We start from the raw sequence: 21,974 nt of genomic DNA on the forward strand, positions 1-21,974 counted from the left end.
TCCAGGTCCATCGATCACTTATCTTAATCTCGGCGCCACCCCTTTCTCTGAGGAGGCGGTAACGCTTCCGTCGATTTCAGCTTCCGCAATTAGAGTATCGCCACCACTCCTCATCAATTGTAGTGTGTGATTGGATTACACTTTGTAATCATTGTTGTGTGTCATAATTACATTATTAATTTTCAGTTAGGTAACAAAAAAACCCCTGAAAACTTTCTTTAAAAAAACCGAAACCGAAGAGGTGCCCTTGTGTGGATATAACGGGGTGCCCACAGCATGAACAATACCCAATTACCCAATTCGGCTGGGCACCACCACCACCACCCCAACCCCACTGTGTGCGCAACCGATAGATAAGAGCCGCCCGCCTTGCCCGACCACCCCCCTCTGACTCGAAGCCGCCACCGCCGCCTGCGACGAGCCCCCAACACCCCAGACCCCGCGAGGCGAATTCAAATCTCGCCGGGACACGCACGCACGCCTCCCCGCCCCGACCTCGGACCCCGCGGAGCCCTCCGGGCTCGCGCGCGCGCACGCCCCGTGGGCAGATCGGGTTGGAGGCGGCGGCAATGGCGCCTGGGGCCGCCGACAGGGTCGCCATTGGCGTCTGCGTCATGGAGAAGAAGGTCAGGATCTCCCCTCTCTCTTCCCTTCTCGGCGTTCCACCGTCTCTCCACCCCCCCGTCGCTCCGCCCCTCCGATCCGCCGTTAAATCGCTCCGTGTTCTCGATGTTCCCACGCGAAGCTCCACAGTTTTTGTTCTGACCGCCGTTCCGATTTACCTACCCCCAGGTGTTCTGCTCCCCGATGGAGCAGATTCTCGAGCGGCTCCGCGCGTTTGGAGAATTCGAGGTACGTCCGAGTGATTCCCCTTCCCCACGCCCGCATTCCCCCCTCTCTTTCTCAGCGCCATCAGTTTGCGAAAAAAGCGGAAACGAGTGTACTGCGATTGAAGCAAGTTAGCCAGCCAGCCACGGAGATTGAGTGGACGGCGGAGAATCGCATGTGATGTGGTTTCTTTTTCTCAGATTTTCCGAAATATCTTATTGCGAGACATCCGTGAATCTCTGTGGATACCAATTTATTCTGCATCTTTTGTTTGAATAATATACACGCGGTCCCCATCATGTCATATGTGGTGGTCGTTGCTTTTGCGGTCTGTCCCCGAATTTCCGGGTTATGGCAAATAGGCCCCTGAACACGCACTTGATATAATTGATCACTGCAGGACATGATGAATCTTGACAAATTTTCTTGTGTGGTGGAGTGCTTTATTTGGACTATTACTTTAAGCACCGTAGTCGGCAAAACTGAATATTCGCGCTTCAGTGCTCGACATTCTTATAATTTTTGCACCAAATGTTGACTCATGGTACGGGCGTACTATAAGCTACGCAGTGATGGCTGGATATGGCTCCTCAGGATTCCTTGCCAATAAATAATGCCTAGAATGCAATGGGAATTTCAACTTTTGGTCAGATCTGGTCTACTACCACGTTATATTAGTTCATTTGATGCATTGGTATCTCAACTTCCTAGGGGGGGACCACGTCATTGACCATCCACTTTATTCCAAGGCTGGCCCTGGCCTAGTACTAGTAGGAATAGTTCGTCATGTTTTATGCTTTGTTACTAGTAGTATAATAATTCAAGCAGCAGCACATGCTTCACTCATTCTTTCTTGCTTTGATCCGTCCATCGATATGTCTCATATTCTCATGTCCATCTATGGAAGGTGCATGGTTACTACTTACTAGCACCTCCGTGACACTGCTGTCGAACTCTTTTTTTAACAGAAATATCGAACTATTCCTCTTTGATGCTTCTCCTGTATTGTGAAGATTTTATGAAACTTGTTAGTGCTATTTTTTTAACAGAAATCTTAAATAATTTTATGAAACTTGTTGACACATCCACACTGTATTATTTTGGTCTTCTAATTAATTTCATCTAGTGCTATCTCAGTATCACTGTACTGTCTAACGTATTAGTTTTAACGAACTTCACTTTTAATTAATTTATCATTTTTTTTTGCCAAATTTAAAGTTCTGGTTCTACTTCAGGGGTAAGGGTAACCTTGCCTGTTGCTGGAGCCTTTCAGAGATCAGACCAGTTATCACTCTGCATTTCATTTAACTATTTTGCAGATCATAATATTTGGAGATAAGGTTATTCTCGAGGATCCTATTGAGATGTATGTAATGAGAACTCAGGTTATTGATAGCTTAATCATTGTTCATTTTTAGTAGAGGTCTATCCATATTACTTCAGTACACCTTTTAACTGAAGGCCATAAAACCTAATGCATGTGAGCCTGTATGTTTACTAGCAACATCTCACTTAGCTACAATTGATTTTCAGTTGGCCAAAATGTGACTGCTTGATTGCCTTCTGTTCGTCTGGGTTTCCTCTTCAGAAAGCTCAGGCTTATGCAGCTTTACGAAGGTATGGTTGGACTTTCTCTCCACGCTTGTTCTGTAGGTCCAGGCATATCTTCATGTTTTATCAAACACCTTTGTTTCAAGGGATAACGTGTCTGAAGGCTAGTGTCTCATGTTAATCTTAATGTATCTTGTCTTAATGTTGTTCTCGCAAATATTTATGCTGGTTTGAACATCTAGCACTAGGAACATAAGAGCAGAGCATATTCAAACTATTTGGTATTTCGCTCATTTTTCAGTTCTTAACCTTATGTTCTGATTAATGTTTATACATACATACATACATGCTTAAGTGAAGGGCTTATGTTCAAAGTTTTGCTAATCAATCTTCAAGAATGTTGTGGCTTCTAATGTCTTTTTAAAATTTCTGTATATATCTTGACACTGTCAGTCAAAACACACAACAAACAATTACATTATTGATCCTGTAGGAGCCATGCTCAGTGAATGTGAGTTGATCAAAAGAAAGCAACGAGAAAGTGGGACTTTCACTTATTCGTGCAATCACTGCAATATTTTTGCTACTAAGTTATGAAAATAGAACTTGAATAAGTACTACCTCACGTTGTAAATGGCAAAACCTTATCTCTGAAGTGGACAGAGGTTACCTTCTCTGTTTAATATTCTTAAGGTTAGTTTGTTCATATCTTCCAGTTAACTTGTATTCTCTAACACCAGTTTTGTTTTGTTTGATTGCTAGACCATTTTTAGTGAATGAACTTGAGCCGCAATACCTCCTTCATGACCGTAGAAAAGTATACGAGGTACTATTCCCACTGGAGAATTCATTCAATACCTTCTTTGGCACACAGTAGATCAGAGTCTTCATTCTGTGATCAAATACACTCCAGCACAACTTTTGTATTTTTTCTGTATATGCCTTGTGTTCAATGGAGATATTTTTCTGCATGTTATCAAATCAGCTATTTACTATAGTTTGGGAAATAACTGTATTTTTTTCCAACTTATGGCTATATTTCCTTTAGGATATAAACTTTCTGGAAACCCTCATCTTCAGTTTGCACAATTGTCCTGTAAAGAGCCTTCTGACCTTCACTGTCTCCATGTGTCAGCGACATGAAAACTCTGTTTTCTGGATTCAAGTAGTATTTGACAACATGCAACAAAGCCTTATCATTTGTTTGTGTGCCCTGTGGTTGTGATATGTCAGATATTCATCTGAAAGTCAGCAATAGTATATTATTAGCGAACATGTTCTTTGTACATTTGAAGCACATGAACATGCTTGTGTTGAAGCGTCAAGAATACTGACAGTTGTTTCTGTTGAGTTTTGACCTAAATCAGTTTCAGCTTGGCTATGTAACAGCTGTTTAATTTTGATAGCCACTGACCTTACCATAGCATTCTAAATATTGTATGTTTCTTTTTAACGCCTAAATATTGTATGTTATATGGCTATCACATACCATAACATTCTAAATATTGATAGCCACTGTTATATTGCATGTTACCCCTTTCATTCGGTAACCGATTTTTAACAGTCTGCTGAATATTATTCATGTTTTCTTATTTACTCTTGTGTCTTTTTCTGTGGAAAAACTGACCTAACTGCCATCACTTTTATGCATAAGCATCTTGAGAAGTATGGAATTCCTGTACCGAATTATGCTCTTGTCAATAGAGAGTATCCATACCAAGAGCTAGACCACTTCATTGAGCAAGAAGATTTTGTGGAGATCCATGGAAAGCGATTTCTTAAGCCCTTTGTGGAGAAACCTGCTAATGGTAATGTTTCAATATTTATCAAATCAATTTCATTCTCTACACTGATATTTGCCTCTTTGTCCTGAATTAGTTCTTAATGGTACTGGTGTAGTAGTGTGCTGATTTTGCTGCATGCCAGAAGAAGTTTGAGAGTGAACAAAGAACTATATTCAGTCTCTTTATTATAATACACATTATGAGGTTATCATTTTCTTATAACAAGTTCAGTTATAGAGTTATATGCCATGTGATTCTTTTATTATTGTGTTTTTATTCAGGGTCTGTCCGTAGGACTACAATTTATTAGCCTCTTGATTATACACATATTATGAGGTTATATTCACTTGAAATGACTAGTTATATACTTATATGCCACTGATTTCGTTTGTTTTTGTTTTTAATCCAGGCGATGATCATAGAATAATGATTTATTATCCTAATTCTGCTGGTGGTGGAATGAAAGAACTATTCCGTAAGGTAAACTTTTAAATCAGCATGTCATTTGGACGTAGGTTGCTTATTACGATAATCTGTTTCCCAGGGCTGTCTATCCATGTTTTAGATGCTTTGAACTATGGAAATAAAATAACGTAATAAGACAATAATACTTTGGACTTCAATCTTGAAGTTGTTGGTTTGGGCTTTGGTTTTCTTTAATTTGGGACACTTGGGACCTTTATTTACCCAATTTATCTATGTGATGGGAGTTGGGAGCATATCAAAATTTGGGTCCTTTGGAATATGAAAAATGCAGGGGTTGAGATGTCACTGTAGATTCCTACATGTTTTGTTTTTGAAACGGATACATGATTTCAAAACATAGGGGCTTTGCAGGTGATGCCTTTGGATGGTGCACAGCAAATAAACACATGAATTTTGGAGGATTTGAGTGAATGAGTGAGCTAGATTACTGGTTTTAAAAATTATCTATTTGGGTATCAGAGCCATTGTCTGGTCGGTTACCATTCATAAGTACTGCAATTTAAATTTATGCGAAATAGGTAGAAAGTCGAAGTGTTTGGTCAGTAAAGGGCTTAAACACAATCCTCTTGACACTCCCTCCTTGACGAAAATATTTCTATATAGATAAGCAATTTCCCTGTGTAGAACTGAAGTGTTAGCTCATCTTTTGTCATTTTAAGTACTTAACAAAGCAGAACAGGAAACTGAGAAAATTCCTTATGCCTTATGTATTTTTTTATAAACATTTCTTTTATTGGGATGCAAATCTAAACTTCTTTATATTGCTGAATAAATGTAGGTTGGTAACCGATCTAGTGAATTTCATCCTGATGTCAGGAGAGTTAGGCGTGAGGGATCTTACATTTACGAGGAATTCATGCCTACCGGTGGGACAGATGTGAAAGTAAGATGCCTTTCTGAAGTTCTTGTGTTTATTTACGTATATTTTAAAGACATGCTCGCTGTCACTACTTGGTTCTTGTGCTTATTAATGTATACTTCAATGACATGCACGCTGTCACTGCTTAATCCTTGCATGGTATGCTTTGTCTAGTTGCTAGACAGTCTTTCATGACGTAAATTGTGTCATGCAATATTTACTCTACAAATTGTTCTTTATCTAGCTAGAAGTATTAAAACGCGCCTTTTCAGGTTTACACAGTTGGCCCAGGATATGCGCATGCCGAGGCACGCAAATCACCAGTTGTTGATGGTGTTGTTATGAGGAATCCTGACGGGAAAGAAGTAATACATTACACTTCCATATCCTTCATATAGTCTGGATATTACACTCTTCCATATTCTTTGCATAGTCCAGATTCAGATACTCTTGTTTTCAACAACGATTCAGATACTCCCTAGTTTATCTTTTGACTATCCATGGAATGTTTCTTTATATGATTATATGTGAATACTGATGTAAAACTCCAATTTAATGTACATTTCTGTATGGAAACTTTCCCATAGATGTTGCTATGTTTGCCACTTAGCCCAGTGAATGATAATATAAATGTTTTTAAAGCGGTAAAACGAAGCGAGGCGCTGGGGGGGGGGGGGGGGGGGCTTACTGCTTAAGCGCTACAGCGTAAACCGAGGCGGCTCTTTAGACAGACTCTGAACCTGATGGGCAGTAGAATAGAGTACCATTTAGTGAGACATACAGTACATTGATTCTAATCCACCAGTGAGCACATATGCATTAGTAGCCATTATTCTAATCCATTCACTAAGCTGTAAGCAACTAGCCAACTACTATAAGAGAGGCAGTAGCAGCACCTAACAGCAGAGGAGCTGTGCATAGCATAACCTATGTTTTTAAGGCGACGCTTCGCTTTAAGGCGCTGGGGGGGGGGGGGGGGTAGGCGTCGCCTTATGGACGCCTTAAAAACATAGAGCATAACACATAACAGAGCAGGAAAGGCATGACAAGCTGGTGCAGATCTGAGCATGGAAGAAAGAGCAAAGGGAGGGGAAGGTGGAGAAGAGAGGGCAGGCGCCATACATTGTGGTTGCGCAAGAGGAGGGGGGAGGAGCTACAGCCGGATAGGAGGAGGGGGAGGATCTGTGGCCGGAGAGGAAGAAGCTGGTGCAGATCTGAGGAAGCTGCTGCCAGAGGAAAGAGGAGGGAGGAGAGAGCTGAAAGCCTGGAGATTTGCACACACTGGTTTTGGTTCTCTCTCTTTCTTCCCCCTCCTGTACTGTTCCACTGTGAGCCCAGTTTTCCCGCCCTTGTGTTCCCGCCCAGCCCTTTTCCCCCGCCAGAAATCTCTGTTCCCCTGCCTGGCAAGTCTAAGGTGTCCTCTCTGCACTAAAGCGCCAATCAGGACGCCTAAGCGGGCGCTTCAGACGCTTTAATGTCTAAGGAGGATGCCTTAGACACATGTCTAAAGCGAGTTGGACGCTTTGAGCCTGGAGGGCGCTCTGACGCTTAAGTGACGCTTTACAAACAGTGGATAATATAACACATGTAAAGTTCAAACTAATAGGTCTTTGCTGAGATGTACATATGTCAGGAAGTAAGCCTAGCTCACTGCATGGGGAGAGTGGATGTACAATCCCACAACTCAGGTTCAAGTCCTCACGGATGCGAACTTAGGTCCTATTTACACTGTCAGGGTTTCTCTTACAGTTATCTTCCAAAAAAAGATTATCCAGCCTGGCCTGCGTTTTGTGGCACATGGTTGTTGAAAACTGTATTTTTGTGTGTGTTTATTGGATGCTATTTCTTAACCATTAGGTCGACCTTTTTGACATAATCTACTTCTTCCATCCCATGGACCCTGGTCCCATTCCGTACAGCTTCTTAAATGATCCAATTTTCACTTTCCAACTGATCTTTTTTGTTTTTATTTTCCTATGTTATTATTTGAAGGTACGCTATCCTGTTCTTTTAACCCCTATGGAGAAACAAATGGCAAGAGATGTCTGCAATGCTTTTAGACAGATGGTAACACCGCTTACTTTGTTTCTCTTTATTTATAGTTGTCCCTGGAATGAATAGTTTAACCTCAATTATTATTTTATTTTGTCTGATAGTGAATTATTGAAATCATGCTGTAATGGGCTTATAATCTTATTAGTTTCCTAATATTTTTTGTACAATATTTCTCCAGTTGTTTATAACTCGACAATCAAAATACATGGCTATATAACTTGACTTGTACTTTTCACTTTCTACAGAAAAGAAAAACCATCTACTCCACCTAAAGTCTTATACTTGATTTCAGTTTCATAATACTTCAATTTTATAATAATTCAACAACTAATTAATGGTGCCAAATATTGTGCTCTTAATCTAATACTCCCTCCAATCCAAAATAAGTGTCGTGGTTTTAGTTTAAATTTGAACTAAGACCATGACACTTATTTTGGATCGGCGGGAGTACTGTTTTTTAAATGTACATGTGTGCCGTACATTGTTTTGAGAGTTTTAATGCTTGTTCATACCATTCTATACATTTCCTACTTAAGTAGGTGTCTCTTATCTCCTGTTTTCATTTTTCATTCTTGTTGGTTGTACCTTTAGCATTTCCTTTCTTATTCCCACTAATTTTATCATCTGTTATCCTTTTTGCCTGACATGTTGCTGGGCATTGGACTGTCAGAAAGCATTTTGTTTCATCTTTTTTGTGGTTCTCTCTTATTTCAAAAATGGCTATATTTTTTCCTGATCAACTGATCTTGTCAACTGTAGGCCATTTAGGAAAGGAAAAAATCTACTTCCCCCTAAATTCTAGCACAAGTTCACTTTTCATCAGTCCTAAACTCTAAAACCGTTTGAACTGCAACCTTGAACTATTGAAGTAGTCCACTTTTCACCCTTAAGTGGTTCTAGTTTTGGTGACGTGGATGCCACGTGTCCTCCTTGTCAGTGCCATTGATAGGGAGAGACCGAGAGAGAGAGAGAGAGAGAGTGCTTGGAAACATGGGATTGTGGTTTCTCGGTTGTTATGAAAACAAACACTATGGAACAAGCAGTCTAAAAAATTACAGCATTAGGATAAAATCTTTTCACAAAAAATACCAGGGATGGAAGAAAAAGGGGAAACTGAGAAAAAATGCCATGACATTTCAGTGATGTGGCAATGAGTTTGTAGACTCACGGCATCCACGTCAGCGAAAACCACTTGTGGAACCACTTGAGGTTGAAAAATAGACTGTTTCAATAGTTAATGGTTGCTTTCACACAGTTATAGGATTTAGGGTTCAAAAGTGAACTTCTGCTAGAGTTCATGATTGAAATTTGGCTTTTCCCCTTATGCAATAGGCAATCATGGTTAAACTAAATAACCAGTTTCATGTTTGGAGCTTTTGACAATAAACAACAAACCAAATACGACACTTTGAGATAGCGATGCAAGTTGGTTGAATCTCGTATACAAACCTTACATGCCATCTTTTGGAAAGTCAATATGGAGTATTAGATTATGTTCATATAGTATATGATGATGTTTTCTAAGCATGATGTATGCTGTTTTCTTCTTCTGATAACCGTTTCTCATTGTCATATTAGTTCTTAATTATTTGTCCGCTGAGTTATTGTGTTGTTTTCTATAGGTTTGTGGTTTTGATCTCTTAAGGTGCGATGGAAGATCATACGTTTGTGATGTTAATGGATGGAGCTTTGTAAAAAACTCTTACAAGTGATTTCCTTGATTCTCATTTTCTTTACTTTTGAAGAATGTGTATGATAATGTGCGCTGAAATGTTTGGACAAACTTTTCTATGATTCAGGTATTATGACGATGCTGCATGCATCATGCGAAAAATATTTCTTGATGCAAAAGCTCCTCATCTTTCATCAACCATTCCTCCAACCCTTCCTTGGAAATCTAAAGCACCAGAAGGCCTTACACGACAGGGAAGTGGGATCATTGGTACATTCGGTCAGTCAGAAGAACTACGCTGCGTCGTTGTTGTGATACGCCAGTAAGGCTTTTACCGCTGTTTTACTGTTATGAATGGTTGCTGTTAGCGAGTTAGTGCTATATCCTTACATCACATACCTGTTTAGTGGTGATCGGACACCAAAGCAGAAGGTGAAACTGAAAGTTACAGAGGAAAAGCTTCTCAATTTGATGTTGAAGTACAATGGTGGAAAGCCAAGAGCTGAGGTATCCTCTTTGTTTAATCTCAAGTTTTAATTTAACCTGTTGGTGATGTTAGAAAAAAAAATCTTAACCTGTTGGTGATGTTAGAAAAATAATAGTCTTAACCTGTTGGTGCTCAAATTGTATGACAGTTTTGTGCTTTCCTGGCAGACAAAACTGAAAAGTGCAGTACAATTACAAGACTTGCTAGATGCCACAAGACAACTTGTTCCACCAACTAGGTATCATGTGCTGGAAGAAGTAAATAATTTGTGTATTTACTAAATGGCTAAATTACTTAAATCTAACATGCTTCCCAACGTAAGTTCGATCTTTTTGTTTGTTCTACTGCACTTTCATGACAAAATCTGGAATTGTTTTGTGTATCTTTTAGGTCAGGTCAGGAGAGTGATAGTGATGCTGAAGATTTGGAGCATATTGAAAAGCTTCGTCAAGTCAAAGCAGTACTGGAGGAGGTGATGTCTGTTTATTCAAATCTTCCTGTCCATCACATTTGCTATGGTCATGTGACATGTTAAATGTTGGATATCTATGCTAGTGCAACCATACAAACCACTTCAGTTTGGTATGAGATAAGAAAAAAACCCGGAAATTTGATAAAAGGATATTCCCTTTATTTTATATACTCCCTCCGTCCCAAAATTCTTGTCTTAGGTTTGTCTAGATACGGATGTATCAAGTCACGTTTTAATATTAGATACATCAGTATGTAGACAAATCTAAGACAAGAATTTTGGGACGGAGGGAGTACATCAGTAAAATGTTTCAAGTTCAAATTCCCTATGTGCTTGGACAAACTTATGTTTTAAGTTACATTTTTTTTATCCAAAGTAGTTTGTTGTTCCTAGCTGTTGCTTTGTACTAGGTATGCCCCTTTAGACGGTTTTCATTATTATGGTATTAGCAAATGGATATCAGGATATATCCAGTGTGCTTCCTGTTAGCTAACTGCAGGAGTGCACTAGTAGTCTTTGCTGCCAATTCAGGATATTCACTCATACTGGCAGGCATGAATGCTGTATACTGCTGCTACTTTTAAACATTTAATCAACAAAGTTGTCGAATGTTTTGATCATTTCTTCCTTTCTGTCTCTCCGTATGACTTGCATGCTGTTGCAAGAACTATACGTGCCAATCTGTTCACCTATTATTTCCCTGTTGTAAATGAATGAATACAACCTTTTAAATTGTCTTGCATATCTTTATCTAGTACCATAACAAGCTTACTGGAAAAAGAACACAACTGCTTGTACTATATATATGTATCCACTCAGTCTTCTAATGGATGCTGACATATGCCATTGAGACGTTGCACTGATCTTTTAATGAACGCCAGAACTAATTACTTGTACTATTTTTTGCAATTCTAGGGTGGGCATTTCTCGGGTATTTATCGGAAAGTGCAGCTAAAGCCACTTAAATGGATTAAAGTTCCAGAGCACAATGGTGATGGTGAAGAGGATCGGCCAATAGAAGCCCTGATGATTCTGAAATATGGTGGTGTACTCACTCATGCTGGGAGAAAGCAGGTTTGTACTTCTAATTTTTTACTTTGTTATGTCAACCTTTTCTGATAATTCGTTCGAGCTATTCATTTCCAAATGTAATTTATTATAACTAGCATAGTAACACCCAGTCATGAAGTGCAGATGTTTAGAGGAATACTACATTGGCAACTTTTTTGCCTTTTCCTATGCTCGGTTACCAGTGGCAGAGCTAAATGTTTTGTAAAGCCTGGGCACAATGCAAGCCAAGTGACTGACCACAGGGTCTCTTCTCTGCAGAGTGCAGAGAACCACAATCAATGATATTTGGATACACGTTATGTAAATACAAGCTCTAGTGTTGAGAACTGCAAATCCATGATTGCTTTAAAGTAAAGGAGCAACTATTGTAATGGTTCCACGCCCTCCTGCATGCTGGGCCTAGGAAATAACTTCAAAGCATTCTCAGTACCTGCCATATGTTAGCATATGCAAGCATAGTCATCATCTTTGTGTAGATTGACGTAATCTATGAGTTAGAGAAGTTCTTTTCCATTGTTACTTGAAGTAGTAGTACATTTTGGTCCATAGCTTCTTGTTTGGTAGATAGGGCAGCAAAAACTGTTGCCAGTCTAGCACAAAGACTACTTTTTGTCTTTCACAATCACTATAGTAGTCAATAGTGTATGTGACCAGGATCTTTAAATAATATTACTCTTATCAACCGCCATTTCTGTCATTTCAATTTTCAAATATTCTTATGTTCAGTGAGGCAAGCTACTTGTCAATTTTTGACATGATGGAAGAACAAATTTCATGCATCTATATTAGTATTTAGTAATCAACATACATCTATTGTAATGGCATTTTTTTAATGATTTTTGTTCAGGCAGAAGAACTCGGAAGATTTTTCAGAAACAACATTTATCCAGGTTATTGTTCACATTCTTGTTGTTTCTATTATCTCATGAAAAAGTAAAGTATTGGATTTCTTGAGAGAAAATATTTATTTTGGTTCAATTTTGTGTGATCTCTAACGATGTTCTCAAGAGAAAATTGCGTTGAAGATCTGGAATTTGAGAAGTGATGGTGATAGCTGAGTGTTCCTAATAATGTGTTCCTGTCTGCTCCCTAAACTTAAAAATCACCAATTCACCATAATGTGTTTATCTTGAAAAACAAATATTTCTCGACGTAAGGATTTTTTTTAATTTTAAATTTAAGAAACTAGTGTATTGTTTTTGAGGGCATAATATGGTCCTAATATATTAGCAATATTGTTTTTGAGGGCATAAGATGGTCATCTCTATCTACTTTCCTTGAGCATAATATAATATAGGTTTTTTTATTTGATTCTAAATTCCAAGATAACTCATTAGAATTATTAATAAGATGGTCCTAATATATTAGCAATATTTAGATCCCCCCCCCCCCTTTTATTCACTTTATTACTTCTATTCTAGACCCTATCCCTATGGTTTATTCTTATGAAATATCATATAAAATAGAAGGTATAAGAAATGGATATAATGAAATTCTTGATTTGATCTTACGACCTAATTTATTTGATTAATGGATCAACAACCAAACCCTAACCTTTAACTTCATGCCACTTAGATAGCTCCAAGCCTCCAACATTTTTTTTAAATAGGGCAGCTCAGTGCACGTAGCTCCCGCTTGCGCAGGGTCCGGGGAAGGGTCCGATCACTTTCAGTCTTTTGTACGCAGCCTTTCCCTGCATTTCTGCAAGAGGCTGTTTCCAGGGCTCGAACCCGTGACCTCATGGTCATAAGGCAACAGCTTTACAGCTGCGCCAAGGCTCCCCTTTATAGCTCCAACAATTTTAGTTATAAAATATTCTAATATGCCAAGCAAGTTAGATATAGGCGACGAAGGTGGGAACTTGGAATTAAGTGTGGTTAGTGCTTTGTTGGGGTCATTAGATGTCATGCAGCTTATAATGAACGTAAAACGGATAAACGATCATAAAACTCCATTCGGCTTATTATATTTTCCACTTGTTTTAGTACTTATGAAACTTCTTTTGTCTTGCACTTGAAAATGTTATTCTGACTAGCATGGAATCCTGAATCAGGGGAAGGAACAGGTTTGCTTCGCCTTCATAGCACGTACAGACACGATTTGAAAATATACAGTTCAGATGAAGGACGTGTTCAGGTAATTCTTTTAGTCGTCCTTTTCAATCCATAACACCTTTGAAATCCTTTTAGATATTTTCAACTTAGGTTGCAAAAGTTCATGCTTCTTGCTATGTAATGGTGATTAGTGAGAAATCAAATACTTTGTGCTGTGGTAACTAGCTCGATATCTGTGTATGTTTAAACTACGAAAAGCGTAGGACAATATGGAGATCCGAGCATCGCTCGGCTGGCTAGCAGTGTGAGTGCGCTTGCTGTCCACCCGCGCAGTTGAGACCTTAGCAGGGTTCATGATGTTGTCTTTGTAGTTTGTTCTGTAATAAAATGCTACTTGGGGCTGGTCCCTGGGTGGTCTCGTTTTAAATCTTAAGGTGAGACTTGAGCAGTCAGGTATCTAGAAAAGGAACTTTGGGCCTCCTGGGTTGCTCTCCTGGAGGAAGTTTGCCTCGAGCAAAATGTTGAGTGTGCCAAAGCTGATGTTTTCACTGGTGACAATAGTGAAGAGAGCATGGGAAAACCTTGATTTTTTTATTTCTTATTCCTGATATTTTCAGTAACATCCATGGCAGCATGAGATGCCCTGATAATAGTAGGCATGTTATGCTATTTGGGGTGCCGATGTTGGTGAAGAAGGCTAGGGTGTCGGGGCAGGAGGAAGACTGAGCAGATCCCGTCATGGATCCTTCTGCCGAGCAGCTCCTTTTCCTCTTTCGATCTTGTCCTTATTTTCTTTCGCTTATGTTAAGTGTATCTTCTGTCTAGGACTGGGGTTTGAGCAACTCATTTCAAAATACAGCATGCATAATTTTTTCTCATATGCTAATAGTCAATCCTGATTCATTTGTTTCTGATGGTGTACATGTCAGATGTCTGCTGCAGCATTTGCGAAAGGTCTTCTTGATTTGGAAGGACAACTAACTCCCATACTGGTCTGTTGCTTGTTTTCTAGCAGATTCATTTGTTCCTTAATTTCACCTCTCTCACAAATTTGTCTTTTGTATTAACTTTTTCAGGTCTCTCTAGTAAGTAAAGACTCATCTATGCTAGATGGATTGGAAGATGCTAGCATTGAGATGGATGAAGCTAAGGTTTGCTTTCAAAATTTGATAAAAACACTGTATTTTTCACTTGGGTTCAAGTGGGTGTCTAAAGTTCCCGGGAAAAGGCAGCACATGCACAGTTATGTCACTATTTGTTTTTAGCTCAAGGCAGATCCCACCATGCCAAAGTTTCCACATTGTTTAGGCCTTGGAACATATAGGAGATGATAATGTTGCCTCTTAAGTATGTAGCTTCTATGAACTGCTGTGTCCACAAGCAGTTCTGTTAAATTTTCACACCCATGAATGTTGAATCTAACTACTACCTCAATAATTCTTACTGTCGTTTGGCAATCTTCAGAAGCTTTGTGATGTGATATTCAGTCAGTAGTTATAGGAAAATCCTAAATTCCACTGTATATTAAACTCGTATATCTTTGAAGAGCTAGCATCTTCCCAGTTCCCGCTGCCTCTTACTTGTCTTAAATATCATGTGAGTTTAGTTCATCGTTTATTGTTAGCTAGTGTTCAGTAAACTAATTTGCTTTTCAGGCTAGATTGCATGAAATCATCATTTCAAATGCTAAAGCAAAGAATACCAATGGATCGGTGGAGTTTCCATGGATGGTTGATGGTGCAGGATTGCCTCCAAATGCTTCTGAACTTCTTCCTAAGATGGTAAAGTATATTGATTGGATCTAAGATAAATCTTTTGTTTTAAGCATATCTAGCATTATTCACAATATTTATCAATGATGCACTTGCAGTTACTGTTTTGAATAATTCATGATGAAAAATATTTTTGTCACTTTTTTAATTGTACTTCAAGTCATAATGATGCAAACAATATTTTTATGAGTTGCCTCAATAAGATATCAAGAAGTCTGGGTAGGTCTTTTGCCATTCAAATAATTTTAAGAAAATTTGTTTGGTGACACCCAAAGCTCACTACTATAGATTCATCGCACCCAATGTGCCAACTCTTTGGTGGGATCATGAAGATAACCAGTCTAAGCTAAGCAAATGAAAGTTGAGAATTTGTGGCGGTGCACTATGTAACAGCTGTCTGCTGGTGAGTTGGCATGTAGGTCTATTATCAGAGTCTGTTGCCTAAGTGCAGGGTGTGCTGTCATATGGAGTTAGGGATGCACACACAACTTCTGCCTTAGTTGCATCAACATCAGACAATTATTTCGAAAATTCTTGCACATAATTAAATTTGTTAGTTCCTGTCTTTGTGTTTGTCTGTTATAGTCGATTCCTGTAGGGTTTCAGTACAAAAAATGTTTGGTGTCAGTCCTAGATAAAATTTCTAAGCTGCGTACTTTTATTTTACGTTGCAACTAATGACTACATAATTCTGTCTCCTTATTGTACATTGATTAGGCCACGTTGACGAAACAAGTTACTGCACAAGTCAAGCTGCTTGCTGAAGGCGAAGATGAGAAGCTTGCGCTGACAAGCTCATTTTCTAGATACGACCAAGCAAAAGCTCTTGGGAAAACAACAATTGACGCTGCTCGTATTGCTGCTGGTTTACCTTGTGGTAGTGAAAGCTTCCTCTTGATGTTTGCTCGGTGGAAAAAACTTGAGAGAGATTTATATAATGAAAGAAAGGAGTGAGTAAAGTGCTTCACCTTCAGAATTTTTCTTGATGTTGTAAATCAATTTTTTGAGTTTTCTTTTGAGCTTATTTCACTCATGGTGCTTTTTAAATCACTGTGCAGCCGATTTGACATTACACAGATTCCAGATGTCTATGACTCGTGCAAGTAAGTGATCTCCGTATTGAAGGAGGGCAAATTAACTTTTTCCCATATACTAGCTTGCATCCTAATTCTTGTCATCCATTTGAAACAATCAATGCCCCTTCGGTGTATAAATGCTTAATATGACATGAAGATATCCATGGTTTAAAGTTCCAAAACATAGAAACAAAACTAGCTCAACAAACTTCAGAAAGTTAGAAATTGATGTGTGTGCAGTTGTTCACCTTATACATAATATGCTCACCTTGAGAATAATTACACCATCATCGTAATACAACAATCTGTAATTGGCGTAACACGAAGACTTACAACTGAATTACTGAATGCCATGGCAGATATGACCTCGTGCATAATGCTCATCTCAATCTTAAGGGTTTGGAAGAGCTTTACAAAGTTGCTCAAGTAAGCAAGTTTACATTTCGTACTCTTCTGTTTGATATTTCTTTTGTTTCTATATGGAAGTTATATTGATTAAGCATATATTTTGTATTTACCTCATATAGCCACATTATTTTGATGGAAGCAACTGAGTACGTATGAAAAGCAAAGCTTTGGGGATATCATTTCACCAAAGCTGTGAATTCATTGATTTTTAGCCACAAGTTTGGATAGGCACCCTATTGTATCATTGTATTGGATAGAACCTTGCCTGCTTACTGGAGGCACATATGTTGAATCTTTAAAGTAACCATAATCATTGGACTATTATGACCATTTCATTTCAATTTAACGGATTATACAATTCTTAAGTTGAAGGGGAGCCTTGGCGCAGTGGTAAAAGCTGCTGCCTTGTGACCATGAGGTCACGGGTTCAAGTCCTGGAAACAGCCTTTTACAGAAATGTAGGGAAAGGCTGCGTACAATAGACCCAAAGTGGTCGGACCCTTCCCCGGACCCAGCGCAAGCGGGAGCTACATGCACCGGCTGCCCTTTATACAATTCTTAAGTTGAAGTGATCTGTGAGGGAGACTACGTAAATATGTGTTTTAACATTCCTTCTCTTTCTTAGATCCTTTGTAGGACATTCAGTTTCAGTGGCGGAGCTAGCTCCCGGCGACCCTGGGCAGCTGCCCGGGCTCAGCCAAGGAAGCTCCATACGAATTTGAGCAAATCGTGCAAATTTTGTTGGTAGTTTAATGGGCAAACGGAAGCTAGCTCAGTGCCTTAATTATTTGCCCAGGCTCTACGATCCATTGTAGCTTCAAACTTGCTGATAGTTCATTGACGTTGATAAGTTCTCTGAAGTGTTTTACATTTTCTTCAAACCTTATCTAACACTGATTTTTGTAGCTACTTGCTGATGGTGTTATTCCAAATGAGTACGGGATCAACCCAAAGCAAAAACTAAAAATTGGATCGAAGGTTTGTTGTCAAGCTAGACGTGCACTGTCTTTTTTCGTCGTTGTAGAACATCGTATGCATACTATGCATGCGGTATCTCCAGCTGATGAATTATTTATGTGTTCTTCACTTTTATTGACTTTCCTAGATAGCACGCCGGTTAATGGGAAAAGTTCTAATTGATTTACGGAACACTCGTGAAGAAGCTATTTGTGTTGCTGACCCGAAGTTTACTGAAGATGAAGCTTTGTTCCTACCAACAAAAGAAGTAGAGCACCAGCAAAAGATTCAAGTAAGAAATGAGGATGGAAGAAGATCTAGCACCACGAGTGAAAAGTCAATGGACCAAGAAGACGAAGACGATAGAGAAACTAAATACCGCTTAGATCCTAAGTGCGTGCATGTTTTTTCAGATTATTGCGACATTAAGTTTGTACTGATTTGCATACAATTTTATTGTTCCAATATACTTCATTTCAGGTATGCAAATGTGAAGACACCAGACCGACATGTCCGCACAAGGCTTTATTTCACATCGGTACACCAGAGCACTTCTGTACTTTGTTCTTATCATCATTTTGGAAATCCAAGTGTTGACATGTGCAATTCTCCACCAGGAATCCCATATACACTCATTGATGAATGTCCTTCGGTATTGCAACTTGGATGAGTCTCTACATGGAGAGGATAGCCTTGTCTGCCAAAGTACTTTGGACCGACTACATAGAACCAGGGAACTTGATTACATGAGCAATATCGTGCTTAGAATGTTCGAAAATACAGAGGTAAGGATATTTCTCAATATGTCTATCAACAGTCTTCACCTTTATTATATTATAATTATAAATAATCCTGCATATTTCTACTATTTATATTTGTTAGCATTTTCAAAAGATTTTGAGCTGAAAGTTTGCTAACCTTATACTAGAATCAAGTATTGTTGATCCTTTTCTTGAAAAAGCTATCTTACTTACTCAAATACTCTCGTGGGAATGAAGTATTGTTGATCCTTTTTCTTCAGAAAGCTATCTTCAGTGCTCAAATGCCCTACTTGCAGTACTCATGTAAACCTGTATTAATTACAATTGAGGGGAACTTTGGTGCTAAACTAGCTGTTTTGCTTTCCGTCAAAATAACTCGGTTGTGTGGGGGGGCTGTCACTATTGCTAGTTATGTATGCAGTATGGAGTGTTGCTTGCCAATTGTCTGGTGCAGTGTCATTTCACTGATGGACTGAGGGGTGATTTTATATAGCATCCAATGCAATTAGATATTTCTTCATTCCTCAGTCATGGGAAAAACTACAACCTAATATACCATCTCCATTTGCTATGTTGGGATCTCTGTATTTCATCATTATATGAAATTGGGCATCAAATCATCTATTGATTTTGCCAAGTGACATAATCTCTTCAATATTTGTTATTTCTCACACTGAACTGGTGTGTCCTGATTCCTGAATCTTGTACTTTGAACTTGTTTGTCTTCTCTACAGGGTATGTATCCAAGTGTCTTAGTTTTTGTTCGTATTTCTGTATTTCTGGTTACCATTTACCAGGGATGGCATAGTAGGCAAGTCATTTTTCCAAATGAGTTAGGATTTTGTTATTTTTGAAATGTCATGAAAATGGTTATTTGATAATACTTTATGATAGGGTCATTTCCGATCAATAAGGTGTTATGTGAGTATGTGACTAAGCAGTGGCCTATCCTTGTAGTCTGACCCTTTTTGCCGGGAAAAGCCTTAGCCTACTTATGGATGCATGGACGCTCTAGAACCATTCAATTGCTCGTGTAATGAAGTTGAGAATAGGATTGCTGGTAGCTCAGCTGTTTATCTGATCTTGCATTGATGGCAAACCTACTTTCCATCCAAATATTCCTATCCTGTACGTCATGTGTAGTGTCTGCAAGGATGGAATTGTGTGATGTGAGGGAGATCAATGTTAGTTGAAATGGTATTGGTGTCAGTTCTCTCAAGTGTTTCACTATATTCTTCACAAAGTGATAAGCAATAAAAGTGCACTTTCTTTTTGAGTATTTTTTTCCCTACTGCCTCTAGCTATACGTCCAGCATGCCTATCATAATGTTACTACTATACATGGAAAGTTGGTTGTAACTTTCATCGGATTTTGTAGCATGTACATATGTGCATCATACTTTATGTCGTAATTTCCACAGAATATCCATATAGGTGCTCTTTGCCAATATTGGTATTATCCGTGTACTTTGAAACTTCTGATGCTCACCAAATCTACTATTTACAGGTTCCTTTAGAAGATGAGAAAAGGTTCCGAATCGAAATGACATTCAGTCGTGGCGCTGATCTCAGCCCTCTCGAGGTACTCACCCACGTCTCTCTATTCACAATCCAGAAGTCTCTGCTTGCTTCGTACTCCACGCATTCGAGGTTACTAACAGAGCGTATGGTTGGTCCAGGACAAAACCAGTGAAACATCTTCATTGCTCCAGGAGCACACCCTGCCGATAATGGGGCCTGAGAGACTGCAGGAAGTTGGCTCTTGCCTGACACTGGACAAGTTTGAGAAGATGGTGCGGCCATTCGCCATGCCCCCCGAGGACTTTCCCCCGGCTACTCCACAAGCCTTAGGATACTTCTCCAAGGGCGCTGGGGTGCTTGAACGGCTGGCTAGTTTCTGGCCTTTTCACAAGGGCGCAGCTAACGGCAAAATAACTGAAAAGGCTGCGAATTGCCAGAAATAACTTCATGTGAATATTCATTCCTCTTTGTTAACATTTGGTGGCAACACCATTTGCGCAATTTTGGTAACGTCTTTAGAAACTGATGAATCTCATGTGTACTTTTGCCGGGCATCTTTATCTTGAGCATGATTGTAGGCAAATCTTCAAAGATATTTGTCTGATAGGTGATGATGAGGAACTTGCATCTTGTTTTCTGCCATCTTTCCAGGATCATGAAGTAAGCTTCCCGTCCAAAAAAAGTACCATTCCTAATGTAATACTATTGCGATAATTCTCAGAGGAGGAATCTAACATTAATAGCAGAGTTGGCTGTTTGAACATGCAAACTGAATGAAGTATAACGTTGATAAAAGAACAATTTTATCTTAAAAACAAAAAGTTGACGTGGTAAAAAGAGGGCCAAAGGTATAGTGACTTGTGAAACCTGCTCAATTCTTTTTCTGCTTGTCATTACAAACTAGTTTGGACAAGTATTTAGGCCCTGATTGCTGACGTGCTACGATGCTTTCTCTCAAGTAACATATTATCCCCTTTTTTGTATAATAAAAAGGGTGGATATGCAAGAGAAAGCACGTTTGCATTTTGGCCTGGAAGCATCTGGGGCTTCATGCCAAGTATTTTTGGCCAGCAAGATCGGGTCTCTTAACTACCTTTTGGGGTCTCGAAAAGATTTCTTCGTTTGGGGAACCTTCGTGTGCGCTTGCGAGGAGGTTGCCAAAACTCGCTGGATTAGGAAGTGCCTGCGTGTATCCAACCTTGGGAAGTGGTGCTTCGTAAAATTGTTGCCTTATGGTGGATGTGCTGCTGCGATCAAATAGCGCTTGCCGTGTTGCCTTGTAGCACTGCCATGTAATGTGCTTACTGCTATCGAGGCAACCCCGCTTATGCTGTTGGTCCGGATATTGCTCACGATCGGTCACGTTTCACATGGCTCACTGTTTGGGGGGTCCTGGGGCGATTAAGACGTCTGAGGAATCTTAGGGTGCGCTTGTGTGGAGGTTGCCAAAACTCACGCTCACCATTCTGGTTCAAACTGTCCACCGGGTAGCTACTCCGAAACCAAGACCGAGGCCTCTCATTCTCCTATACGATGTGACGTGCGATCCTAGATGGACGGCCGTCGATCGTTTGTTTTCTCCCGTGGATGTTCCATTCTGATCTCTCGTCTGTCCCCTGTCCACTCCATCTGTTAAGCAGCACATCGGTTAATAGTGCTGAGGTTATGTTCTACAAATCACATTTGTTAAGCAGCACACAAACCAGGAGATGCACATGGTTGTCGAAAACCGACCTTTTTGACATAATCTACTTCCATCCAATGGACCCTGGTGTCCCATTCTGTTCAGCTTCTTAAATGAATCCAATTTTATTCTCCAACTGATTTTCTTATTTTGCTTTTATTTTCGTATGTTATTATTTGCAGGTATGTTATCCCTGTTCTTTTGACCCCTAAGGAGAAACAAATGGCAAGAGATGTCTGCAATGCTTTTCAACAAATGGTAACACTACTTACTTTGTTTCTCTTTATTTATAGTCCACATGCGAGCGTTCGAGCGCGACACGGAGGGCGAGGTCGTCGTTATCCTCCTCCTAGCACAACAAGGTGTCCCACTTGATGGGGTCCGCCTCATTGCCGGAGCCTTCCATGGGGAGGTTAGGGGAGCGGACAGGCAGTGAAGCTGAGTGGAGAGTGAGAGAGTGTGGACTAGGGTGTGGT

At 39.5% G+C, this 21,974-nt stretch overlaps 1 protein-coding gene across 1 annotated transcript; it reads left to right on the forward strand.

The window, feature by feature from the left end:
• Positions 1 to 285: 285 nt before the first annotated feature.
• LOC109770944 (inositol hexakisphosphate and diphosphoinositol-pentakisphosphate kinase VIP2) lies at positions 286 to 20,405 on the forward strand. The gene is made up of 30 exons (XM_020329658.4): positions 286 to 626; positions 793 to 852; positions 2,148 to 2,194; positions 2,362 to 2,445; positions 3,142 to 3,205; positions 4,034 to 4,187; positions 4,573 to 4,643; positions 5,428 to 5,532; positions 5,781 to 5,873; positions 7,501 to 7,575; positions 9,186 to 9,271; positions 9,363 to 9,557; positions 9,643 to 9,742; positions 9,890 to 9,960; positions 10,113 to 10,194; positions 11,110 to 11,268; positions 12,113 to 12,155; positions 13,319 to 13,401; positions 14,249 to 14,311; positions 14,396 to 14,470; positions 14,975 to 15,100; positions 15,809 to 16,041; positions 16,150 to 16,194; positions 16,527 to 16,593; positions 17,482 to 17,553; positions 17,681 to 17,925; positions 18,013 to 18,070; positions 18,150 to 18,317; positions 19,801 to 19,875; positions 19,973 to 20,405. Exons 1-30 carry the CDS (start codon positions 570 to 572, stop codon positions 20,255 to 20,257), a joined length of 3,141 nt encoding a protein of 1,046 aa, XP_020185247.1. The 5' UTR covers positions 286 to 569; the 3' UTR covers positions 20,258 to 20,405.
• The last annotated feature ends 1,569 nt before the right edge of the window (positions 20,406 to 21,974 follow it).

Source organism: Aegilops tauschii, chromosome 4 (assembly GCF_002575655.3).
Source record: "Aegilops tauschii subsp. strangulata cultivar AL8/78 chromosome 4, Aet v6.0, whole genome shotgun sequence".
Classification (NCBI taxonomy): domain Eukaryota; kingdom Viridiplantae; phylum Streptophyta; class Magnoliopsida; order Poales; family Poaceae; genus Aegilops; species Aegilops tauschii.